The sequence below is a fragment of the Callithrix jacchus genome, chromosome 6 (assembly GCF_049354715.1).
Source record: "Callithrix jacchus isolate 240 chromosome 6, calJac240_pri, whole genome shotgun sequence".
Taxonomy (NCBI): Eukaryota; Metazoa; Chordata; class Mammalia; order Primates; family Cebidae; genus Callithrix; species Callithrix jacchus.
The window spans coordinates 135063512-135076420 of NC_133507.1; the positions used below are offsets into that span (position 1 = coordinate 135063512).

General features: G+C 36.2%; 1 protein-coding gene across 6 annotated transcripts in view; it reads left to right on the top strand.

Moving 5' to 3' along the window:
* The window catches only part of SPAG16 (sperm associated antigen 16), a 1454415-nt gene that overhangs the window by 312950 nt on the left and 1128556 nt on the right, over window positions 1–12909 (top strand). For all 6 annotated transcript variants that reach the window (XM_078328429.1, XM_078328427.1, XM_078328430.1 and 3 more), the window contains one exon: window positions 8614–8751. In XM_078328429.1, coding sequence (XP_078184555.1) covers window positions 8614–8751 — 138 coding nt within the window. The remainder of the gene's footprint in view (window positions 1–8613; window positions 8752–12909) is intronic.

Here is a 12909-nt window from a genome sequence, read left to right on the forward strand (position 1 = left end):
CCAGGAATTTATCCATTTCCTCCAGGTTTACTAGTTTATGTGCATAGAGTTGTTTGTTATATTCTCTGATGATGGTTTGAATTTCTATGGGATCTGTGGTGATTTCCCCTTTATCATCTTTTATTGCATCTATTTGGTTATTCTTTTTTCTTTAATTAATCTGGCTAGTGGTGTGTCTATTTTGTTAATCTTTTGGAAAACCAGCTCCTGGATTTATTGATTTTTTGAAGGGTTTTTCGTTTCTATATCTCCTTCAGTTCTGCTCTCATCTTAGTTATTTCTTGACTTCTGCTAGATTTTGAGTTTTTTTGATCTTGTTCCTCTAGCTCTTTCAATTTTGACAATAGGGTGTCAATTTTGGATCTCTCCACTCTTCTCATGTGGGCACTTATTGCTATATATTTTCCTCTAGAAACTGCTTTAAATGTGTCCCAGAGATTCTGGTATGTTGTGTCTTCATTCTCATTGATTTCAAAGAACTTCTTTATTTCTGCCTTCATTTCATTGTTTATCCAGTCAACATTCAAGAGCCAGTTGTTCAGTTTTTATGAAGCTGTGCGGTTCTGAGTTAGTTTCTGAATTCTCAGTTCTAACTTGATTGCGCTGTGGTCTGAGATACTGTTTGTTATGACTTCAGTTCTTTTGCCTTCGGTGGGGAGTGATTTACTTCCAATTATGTGGTCAGTTTTAGAGTAGGTGTGATGTGGTGCTGAGAAGAATGTATATTCTGTGGATTTGGGGTTGAGAGTTCTGTAAATATCTATTAGGTTTGCTTGTTCCAGGTCTGAGTTCATGTCCTGGATATCCTTGTTAATTTTCTGTCTGGTTGATCTGTCTAATATTGACAGTGGAGTGTTAAAGTCTCCCACTATTATTGTGTGGGAGTCTAAGTCCCTTTGAAAGTCATTAAGAACTTGCCTTATGTATCTGGGTGCTCCTGTATTGGGTCCATATATATTTGGAATCGTTAGCTCTTCTTGTTGTATCAATCCTTTTACTATTATATAATGTCCTTCTTTGTCTCTTTTGATATTTGCTGCTTTAAAGTCTATTTTATCAGAAATGAAAATTGCAACTCCTGCTTTTTTTCGCTCTCCATTTGCTTGGCAAATCTTCCTCCATCCCTTTATTTTGAGCCTTTGTGTATCCTTGCTTGTGAGATGGGTTTCCTGGATACAGCACACCCATGGGTTTTGGCCTTTTATCCAATTTGCTAGTGCGTGTCTTTAGATTGGGGCATTTAGCCCATTTACATTTAGGGTTAATATTGTTATGTATGAATTTGATCCTGCCATTTTGATGCTAGCTGGCTGTTTTCCCCATTAGTTGATGCAGATTCTTCATCTTGTTGATGCTCTTTAGCATTTGGTATGTTTTTGGAGTGGCTGGTACTGGTGGTTCTTTCTATGTGTAGTGCCTCTTTGAGGAGCTCTTGTAAAGCAGGCCTGGTGGTGAGAAAATCTCTGAGTACTTGCTTGTTTGCAAAGGATTTTATTTTTCCTTAACTTAGGAAGCTCAGTTTGGCTGGATATGAAATTCTGGGTTGAAAGCTCTTTTCTTTAAGGATGTTGAATATTGGCCCCCACTCTCTTCTGGCTTGTAGTGTTTCTGCCGAGAGATCTGCTGTGAGTCTGATGGGCTTCCCTTTGTGGGTAACCCGACCTTTCTCTCTTGCTGCCCTTAGCATTTTCTCCTGCATTTCAACCCTGGTGAATCTGACGATTATGGCCTTGGGGTTGCTCTTCTTGTGGAATACCTTTGTGGTGTTCTCTGTATTTCTTGGACTTGTATATTGGCCTGCCCTGCTAGGTTGGGCACGTTATCCTGGATAATATCCTGAAGAGTATTTTCCAGCTTGGATTCATTCTCTTCATCACATTCAAGTACACCTATCATACGTAGATTAGGTCTCTTCCCATAGTCCCACATTTCTTGGAGACTTTGTTCATTCCTTTTTGCACTTTTTTCTCTAATCTTGGCTTCTCATATTGAGTTGATCTTCGACCTCTGATATCCCTTCTTCTGCTTGGTCAATTTGGCTGTTGAAACTTGTGCATGCTTTGCGAAGTTCTCATGTTGTGTTTTTCAGCTCCATCAATTCACTGTTTTTCCTCTTTAAGTTGTCCATTCTTTTTATCATTTCCTCATCTTTTTTCAAGGTTCTTAGTTTCTTCGCATTGATTTAGAACATGTTCTTTTAGCTCACGGAAGTTTCTCATTACCCACCTTCTGAAGTCTAATTCTGTCATTTCATCACACTCATTCTCCGTCCAGCTTTGTTTCCTTGCTGGTGAGGAGTTGTGATCCCTTGTAAGAGGCGAGGTGTTCTGGTTTCAGGTGTTTTCCTTTTTTTTGCACTGGTTTCTTCTCATCTTTGTGGATTTATCCTCCTGTCGTCTCTGTAGTTGTTGATTTTCTGATTGGGTCTCTGAGATTGTTGATGATAAAGTTATTTCTGTTTCTTAGTTTTTCTTCTAGCAGTCTGGCCCCTCTGCTTTAGGACTGCTGAGGTCCACTCCAGGCCCTGCTTGCCTGGGGATCTCCTGCAGCAGCTACAGAACAGTAAGGTTTGCTACCAGTTTTTTCTTCTGCTATCTTTGTCCCAGAATGATGCCCACCAAATGTCAGTCTGATCAGTTATTTGTGAGGTGACTCTTTGGATATATGGGGGTCAGGGCGCTGCTTGAGGAGACAGTCTCTTCTTTATAGGAGCTCCAGTACTGTGCTGTGAGCTCCATTGTTCATTCAGAGCTGCTAGGCAGGTATGTTTATTTCTGCTGCAGCAGAACTCATAAACTTCCTTTTTTTTTCCTAGGTGCTCTGTCCCAGGGAGTTCAGGCTTTATTTATGAATATCCGTTGCGCTGTTGCCTTTTATTTTTTTTTTCCAGGGCTGTCCTGCCTAGCAAGGAGGCAGCCTAATCACTGTCTGCCTGCAGAGGCTTTGCTGAGCTGTTTTGGGGTCTGCCCTGCTGCCGTGGGCTCTGCAGTGCTGCCATGTGTATTTCCCTGCAGTCCTGTTTATATGGGTGTGGTTAGAACTGCCTTGGCAGTGGTGGCCCACCTCTGTAATGGTGGATTGTCTCTGTTGGTGGGCCATATAAAATGGCGGGTTGTCTCAGCAACGGTGGGTTGCCTCGGCAATGGCAGGCTGCGTCAGAAAAGGCAGACTACTTCCATAAGTGTGGAGTGCCTCTGTAATGGCAGAAGCCCCTTTCCCACAGAGCTGCCTGTCTCAGGTTTAGCTGTGCTTGCCATGAAACTCTCAACCCTGAGCATTTCCAATTGCTGTTTTTTTGTTTGTTTGTTTTTGTGGGCATGGGACCCGGCAAGCCTGATCACCTGGCTACCTGCCTCAGAGCCCTGTTTTTTTTAAAGTTGAATGGTTGACTCTCTCCCAGGTGTTCCAGTAGCCTGCTGAAATGGTGCTGGGATCTGTGTGATTTCTCGTGTGGTGACCCACTGTGCTGGCTGAAACAATGTCACTGCCCGGGAATCTCCTGGCCTGGCTTTATGTTTCAGTCCCGTTTAATCAGATGAATGTGCTAATCTGCCTTTCTGGATCTCCAACTGCCAGTTTAACAGGGCAACCAGACCAGTGTATTTTATACGGAGAGCTGTGCTGGTGACCTGTGGGTCTCCTCCGCCTAAGAATCTCCTGGTCTGTGGGCAATAAAGTTCTGTCTGGAAATGCGGTGTCTGCTCACCATCTGTGCTTTCACTGGGAGCTGCAATCCTGAGCTGCTCCTACAGCACCATGTTGAATCTTCCACAAAAGATAATTTTTGCTATGTTACATTATGATAAATTTGACCGCTGCAAATACATTGCACAGATTTATGTACTATGATATTAAGAAAGCAGTCTTGTAGGTGACTATTTAAGTTTTAAAAATAAAACTGGCTGGGTGCGGTGGCTCACGCCTGTAATCCCAGCACTTTGGGAGGCCAAAACGGGTGGATCACGAGGTCAAGAGATCGAGACCATCCTGGTCAACATGGTGAAACCCAGCCTCCACTAAAAACACAAAAAATTAGCTGGGTATGGTGGCGCGTGCCTGTAATCCCAGCTACTCAGGAGGCTGAGGCAGGAGAATTGCCTGAACCCAGGAGGCGGAGGTTGCGGTGAGCTGAGACCATGCCATTGCACTCTAGCCTCAGTAACAAGAGCGAAACTCTGTCTCAAAAAATAAATAAATAAGCATAGAAATAAAAATAAAACAAATAATATGTTTATTAAATATGAGGGATTTAAAAATATTAAGAAGCTGAAACCTTAGGCTTGTCACTCAGAAATTTACTTTGTATCATTTTTATTGATATAGTATACTATCATGCATTATTTCATTTACTTCTCTCAACAACTGTAGCAGGTAGCCACAGCTGCATTTCTATTTTATGGATGAGGAAAGGGGATAGGGAGATGAGGAAATCTCCTCAGTGAGTGTCAGCAATTCATAGGCAATAAGTGGCAAAGTCAACCTTGGACATACTGATCTTAAAGATCAGTATCCCAACCACAGGGCTATATTGTGCAATTATACAAGGGAATCTTGGAAAAAATTAATAAAGGTGACTTTTGGCTTGGCTGGATACTAAAATAACTTAAGAAAATATTAATTTAGAATCCAAATATGTGCCTATTTTCTGTATTAGTTTGAGGAATCATGGGGCCAGTGATAAACCCTTCACCTATGCTACATTTTTCCTGCAAGGGACTGTCTGTTTCTACAGTGATAGTTATGATAGTGCTGGGGATTCTAACATCCTTAATTTGTACAGTAAATTAAAATAATTTTGTCTATGTTCGTAATATATTTGCCTAAATCTTTTTGAAAACCTGGAGGACAAGTTTTCTTTATATGCTTCTTATAAGCAGATTGTAATTTGGGTAACCTTTCCCCTGTCTTTTACATCCTATGCCTTGGGTGCCATCATGAGGGAAAAATAATCCTTATTCTTCTGACACTATTTGTATGCCTACTGTACTGGAATTCTGTCATAATATTTATCATTTATGGCTGTGGGTCTTAAATGCTTTTTGTATGTAGACAAAATTTTATGAAATTTCTATGCACTTTCTTCCTGAAATTCATATATCTTCTCCATTTCTCCATAATTCTGAGTAAGTTATGGCTCTCCTGGTAAATATTAAGAGCATTAATGGACTTTTATTACTGGTAATTTTATTGACAATTTCATTGAGAGCAAATTGTATTTTAAATTTCTAATAGTTAATGGCAATCTTTTTTCCCACCTTAACACTTTTCAGTCTTATTTTAAGAGTGAGCAAAAAAGAAGGAAGACATTAAAAAGTTGGGGTGTTTCTTAAAATAAGACAAGAGATACATACAAACTGAAGCAAATCCCAAAAATATTATATTGGAGAATTCAGATTTTATTGAGGAGCATACTTCTGGAATTTGTGCATTAAGATTCCTAATTACTTATATTATTGTCTAATAGTAAGCCTAAAGTCATCTTTCATATTTCATAACATTGACCTGAGAAGTAATTTTTGAATGTCTTGAGATATATAATAAATGTTAGATTTGGATTTGTGCTACTTTTACCCCATAGTATTTTATTTATAGTATTCAATTTAGAGGAAAAACTATTAAATCACTTTTTTCCTCATAGAAAATTTCTCCAGTGTATTTTCCACATTTAGTAAAGCAAGTTGCTGAAAACCAATTTTATGGTCAGAAAAAGCTTATAGTCTAATACTTCAGTCAATCCCTATGCCTTCTTTTCTGATATACGTATAAATCAAATTCCAAGTATAGGTTTTATACTGAATTTATGATTCATTTGTTACCTGTTTCCTGTTTTATAAATTGTGGCAAATATAATGGAATATTGATTTAGTTATCTTAACCTTTAGGATATTCTATGGGGGAGTCCTTTTGCTCTTTTTTTAAAAAAAAATCAGATAAAGTATATAACACAAAATATATGACTTTTAATATGTAACATTAAAGTTATGATTTATAATATGAAATTACTGATAATTTATAATTTTTAGCTCTAATATTTAGCTTATCTAGAATAAGCTTTGTAGGGATTTATTCATAACTTTATTACTTGAAATATTTTTGTGTGCTCAATTTTTTTAACTTTATTGATTGCCATATGCAGTGATTAAAATTGTAATTATTTGTAGTCTATAATTGATTCTCTGTTGTTGCTTCTTATTTCACTGAGAAAATAGAAGTTCCATCACTCCCACCTCCCTTTTTACCACTCCACTGCCTCTGGCCTCAGGTATTCTTCTCTTCTGTTGCAGACTCTAGACTATGCAGGTTGTTATCTAATGCCAGCCCCCATTTTGTCTGCTTGATGCCAGCCCTTCTCCCTGACTTAAAGATATTGTTTTTGTAATTGCCCTCTTTTACCTCCTTGTCAGTTTTTTCCCTCTTTGCTGGGTAATTCCCATAATCATACAGTTGTACAATAATATCTCACATTTTTGAAAAGGAAGAGAAGAACCATTTTAGATTTCATATCTTCTAAGTTCACCTTGATTCCCTATGTTCTGCTTTAGAACATATCTCCTTGAAAAAAGTTTGTTGGCCACTTACGCATTTCCTAGTCTCTCAGACCTAGTCTCAGTTTGGCTTTTATCCTCATGACTCTACTGAATTATTTTTTTTCTTTTTTTTGTGACTTTCACAGTGCCAACTTTATTGATTGATTCTCAGGAATCTTTTTAGATTCCTGGCCGCATTTGTCACTGTTGTTCATTTCTTCCTTTTTTTTTTAAAAAATTATTTCAGTGTCTGCTGAAGATTGTTTTTTTTAATTGTACTTTAGGTTCTGGGGTACATGTACAGATCATGAAGGATTGTTGCGAAGGTACACACATGGCAATGTGGTTTGCTGCCTCCATCCCCCCGTCACCCACATTTGGCATTTCCCCTCATGTTATCCCTCCCTGACCCCCCACCCCCCTGCCATCCCTCCCTTGGCCCCCACAAACAGACCCCAGTGTGTGATGCTTCCCTCCCTGTGTCCATGTGTTCTCATTATTCAACACCCACCTATGAGTGAGAACATGTGGTGTTTGATTTTCTGTTCTTGTGTCAGTTTGCTGAGAATGATGGTTTCCAGATTCATCCATGTCCCTACAAAGGACACAAACTCATAATTTTTTATGGCTGCATAGTATTCCATGGTGTATATGTGCCACATTTTCCCTCTCCAGTCTATTGATGATGGGCATTTGGGTTCGTTCCAGGTCTTAACATTTTCTTCATTGGGGCTCTGGGCAGAGAACTCTCAGATTCTCCGACTACTTCACTGGCCTCTCTGCTTAGTCTCTTTTGGTAGTGTTTTCTTTTCCCCTCAACCTAGAAGCAATGGACTGTTTATGGCTCAGTCCTAGGATTTCTTTCTTTACTTTCATTTCTCACTGCCTATCTCTTCCAGTCTCATGACTTTAAATAGTATCTACGATGTTTATTACCTTAAATTGCCCACCCTGACTTTTTTCCTGAACTTTGAACATGAATACTCAATGTTTATCTTCACTTGAATGTCTGCTAGACATGTTAAATTTAACATGAATGGAAACAATTTGATTACTCCAACTACCCAGTTGCTCCCTCATTTGTCCCCATTTAGTAAATAAATGGCTATCTGTTGCTCAGCCAAAAACCCTGGAGTTGCGCCTCCCTTCTCTCATTCACCAACACCTGACAGTTGATCCATCAGTGAATTCTCCTGGCCCCACCTTTACAGCATATCTACAAGATACTGACTTCTCATAACCTCTACTGCTACCAACTTTCTTCAAGCCACCATGCTCTGTCTCCTTGACTATTGCAATAACCTGCTAACTGGTCTCTTATTCTATGCTTGCTAGACTAATCCCTTTAAAACATAAATCTGGTCAGTGTCACTTGTCTCAGAACCTTCCAAAAGTTTATTTACTTCTGATTCAGAGTAACATTGCTTTCCTCACTGTGGCTCCCTACTGTTTTCCTGACTCGTCTTTCACCACTCTCCTGGGTCACTTAGTTGGCTTCGGTTCCAGGCAAGCCAGATACCCTGGCTGTTTGCTATTTCTTGTAGTTGCCAAATACTTCTTTGTTTCAGGGACATTGCATTTACTTTTCCATCTGCCCCATCTGCTTCTTCCCAGATATCCGCATAGCACAGCCCCTCATTTCCTTTAGATCTCTGTTCAGATATCAGTTTGTCAGTCATGTTTGCCATTTATGCTCACCCTCTGTAAAATAGGACAAGCACCCTCATCACTCTATGTCTTTTAGCCAGCTTATTTAACTTCATAGAACTTGTCACCCTGCACACTAGAATGCAAAATCCGTGATATAGGGACTTCTGTCAACTTAACTATTGTCTAGCCCAATGCCTGGAACATAGGAGATGTTCACTTATTATATTTTATACACCATGATGGTATTAGTACCTAGAAGTGTATTCATATTTTATTCTAAAATATACTATGAACGTTGGACATTTTAAGTTGTAAATGTAACACTGCAACTAATTACTATAACGTTCCCTGAGACTTAACTTTTTGAATTGTACATAAATTAAGCTAATTTGGCAGAAGGAAATGGCATAAAGACTTTTGTTTGATTTTATCCTAGGTATGAGTTAATCCAAAAAGGAGTAACTGAACTTAGAAGTGTTGGGAATGTTCCAGATGTCTACACCCAGATTATGCTTTTGGAAAATGAAAACAAAAATTTAAAGAAAGACTTGAAGCACTACAAACAGGCAGCTGAGTATGTTATATTTTAAATGACATCGTCTTCTTTTTCTTTTGGATTAAATGAAAGAGTTGAGTGAAGCTGATATATATAATATACCAGAGCTTTAATTTTGGAAAACTGAATTTTTGTTTAGTTGTAAAGAATGTGAGAGGCTTCACTAACAAATTAAACAGATGATCAGAACTATCACAATTGTAACTTACCAACAATTGGGGAATACAAAGAGTTGTTTAGGAGACGGTAAATTTGTTATATAACAATTACTTCCTTATGTGTTTGATAGTCTTTTCATGGTTTATAATATTTTCTCCTGTAAAGATAAGTTAATTTCTGAAATAATAATAAAATTATAGAAAGCCAAGAGGATAGTGCTAGTTTATTCCTATTAGAGGAATTTTAGTGTTTGAAAATTCTCCAAAAGGAATAATATAAACTGTGTACTTTGGGTGATAATGATATATAAGTTCATCAGTTGTTAACAAATGTACCTCTCTGGTGGGGGATATTGATAATGGGGAAGGCTGTGCATGTGTGGGAGTAGGAGGTTTATGGGACATATCTGTACCTTCTAATCAGTTTTGCTGTGAACTTAAAACTGCTCTAAAAATAAGTTCATTAAAAAAATAGAGTTCTCTATACTGTTTTCCATACAGGTTAAACCAATTTACATTGCCACTAACCATATATGAGTGTTCTCTTATCTCCATATTCTTGCCAACATCTGTTACTTTTAACTTTTAAATAATAGCTGTTTTGACTGGTGTAAGATATCTCATTGTGGTTTTGACTTCAGTCCAGCAATTCCACTACTAGGGATCTACCCATTTGTATAAAAATAACACCCACACTCATATGTGTATTGCAGAACTGTTGATAATAACAGAGTCATGGAATCAACCTAAGTGTCCATCAGCAGATGGTGGGATAAAAAATGTGGCATTTATTTACAATGGAGTATTATTCAGCTGTAAAAAAGAATAAAATCAGGCCTTTTGCAGCAACTCGATGCCATCATCCTTAGTGAAATGACTCAGAAACAGAAAGTCAAAAACTGCATATTTTAATTTATAAGTAGAAGCTAAACAATGAGTACATATGGACCTATAGAATAGAAAAATAGATACTGGAGACTCCAAAAGGTAGGAGAGTGGGAGGAAAGTAAGTTATGGGTAAAATGTCCACTGCCTGGGTGTTGGGTACACCAGTAGCTCAGACTTCATCACTATACAATATATCCATGTAAAACAACTCTACTTTTACCCCTAAATATATAAAAATAAAAAATTTAAAAAACATAAATATTAGCTATCTGTAATTTCACCACCCAGTGCCAGCCACTTACCACTTTGTTGAATAGCAGACTTAACTTTCCTCAGTGCGTATATATTAATACATATTGATGAGTAACTTTTAAATATAAACTCTACTAATGTCATAATTTGTAATTTCCTTTTTCATTCAGGATTATATAATTAATATATTTTTATGAAAATAAATTTTATTCTAAATTAAAAGAAAATTACTGAAGGGAAACCTTTGTTTTATAATTTCTTGGCATAAACTTATTCATAGAAGAGAATTCAAATCTCTCCACACCTTTCTTTCTTCCTACAATTAATGGAAGACATGCAGTTCCTGGTGAATAATTTTAGATAAACAGCCGGTGTTATTCTGACAAGGAATATGTGGATGCATTAACTTGGGTTCAGTCTGCTCATCCACAATGTTATGTGGAAAAATCTATGCTCAGATGTGAAGGAGAGTTCGTGTTTTATTTATTAATTTATTTTTATTAAATATAGTTAAAAAGGGCATTTCTCATTTAAAGAATCATATTAAAGCCAAAATTAGATTAATGGAACTACCATATAGGAGCATAATATTAAGATTTTTGGTAAGTTTAATGTAAGGAAACATGACTTTTCATTGAAAAGTAGAGAAAACATTCAAAATAAGCTCTAGTTGTAAAAGATGACAGTACATAATTATTATGATCATTTATTCAAGTATTGTCTGTACTTGTAGAAATGTTTTTACAAGATATATAAATTTTGTATTATCTATGGATGTAATGTACCATTTAGAATTTTATATTTTACATTAGAAGTGTATGATGATTCAGAAGAATATATTACTAGAACCAGTGCTCTCTGTATTCTTAGCTGCATTTCTCAAAAGCGTTTTGTACTGTTTGCCCTGATGCTTACTATGATTTTGTATATTCACCTAATGGATTCACTGGGAATTTGATACAGTGTATTTCTCACAGTGCTGCCTGGCACACTGTTTCAGTTCCTGATCTCCTTTGAATTATTGCTTGAATTTGCTAAATTTCTTTTAAATAGATCAAAACAGTATCCTTATGCCATAAGTTTAGCCCAAGTGACATTGAAAATGTTAAATACCGGTCATTTATTGAATATTATATTTAATAGCAATAATATAATTAAATAACATATTACTCATGCAGATTATTAATGTTAAAAAAAGCCAGAATTAAAATGTATCACTCAAATACGACATCTTATCTTACTAAAATATAAGATTAAAATTTTAATTTTAAGTTTATGGCTATTTCTCAAATCTGTCTCATTCAATAGAACTTAAAATGTAAAAAATTAGACAAGGAAAATTTTTATTTGCTTTACTCTACTTGACATTTGAAAGGAAGCGATACTTAGTAGATGCTTAATCTTTATTTTGTTGAGTGGATATTAAGCATGGTTTAATTTCACAGCACATTTTAGTAAAGTGCTTCCTTATAGTCTGGTTCTATTGATACATTCTTAGACAATGGAGACCAAACTTTTGTTTTGTCAGTAGCTTTTTAATTGATACACCATAATTGCATAGAAATTTATCCATATAATAATTATACATGTGATATTTTGATACACATGTGTCAAATACATTTGTACATATAATAATTGTACATGTGATATTTTGATACATACATACAATGTATAGTAATCAAATCAGAGTATTTAGGATATCCATCACCTCAAACATTTATGATTTTTTTTGTGTTGGGACCATTTCATATCTATTTTCAAATAGATGATAAATTATTGTTAACTACAGTCACCCTACTGTGCTGTTGAGCACTCTAGAACTTATTCCTTCTATCTATCTATGTTTGTACCCATTAACCAGTTTCTCTTCGTGTCCCCTGTCTACCCAACTGTCCCCTGAATACTTCCCAGCCTCTGGCAATTATCATTCTGCTACCTCCATGAGATCAACTATTTTATTTCCCACATGAGTAAGAATTCACAATATTTGTCTTTCTGTGCCTTGCTTATTTCACTTGACATGATGATCTCCAGTTCCATCTGTGTACCTGCAACTTATAGGATTTCATTCTTTTTTAAAAATGGCTTAATAACATCCATTGTGTATATGTGCCACATTTGATTTATTTATTCTTCTGTTAATAGACACTTAGGTTGATTCCACATTCTTCGTTATTGTGAATAGTGCTGCAATAATGTTTTGAAAAAAGTTTTCTGAACTACATCTGTCCTGCTACCAGCCTGCTCCGAATGGTAATGTTTAACCATCTAGGTTTTTCAATTTGACTTCTGAGTCAAATTGAAAATTTCCAATAGCAATTAGATGATAAACATGAGATTCCTTTTATTGAACTTGACCTGATATTTGCATTTTTAGGATTAGAATATTTCTTAAGGCAAATACAATTATAGATATAAAATACTTTTCTAATAATTATTAATACACAAAAAAGTCAGGTAGCAGATATATATCATTCTTGATTCACTAATAGCATTTAATGATGTATCTACAGAAGTCAAAGAAATAATACACCTATAAAATTAATATTTATCTGGGGGGAAGTTGCCATGGAAAGAGTACTGATCTTAAAGTTCAAATACATGGCTTCCAATATGCTGTTACTTATTAGCTCAGTTTACTGAATTATTCCCAGTTTTCTTATTGTTAACCTGGGCATAGTTAACAATAACCTGGGAATTGTTAACCTATGGAATAATATGATAATTAAATGAGACAATCTATGTTAAAGAGCTTTGTAAATCACAAAGTGCTTTGAAATGTCAGCTAGTATTATCAATAACTCTAAAAGCTGTCATCTCTGGGTTTTTACTAATCATCACATCATTAATATTTTTAAAATTCAGCAACGATGAAGCA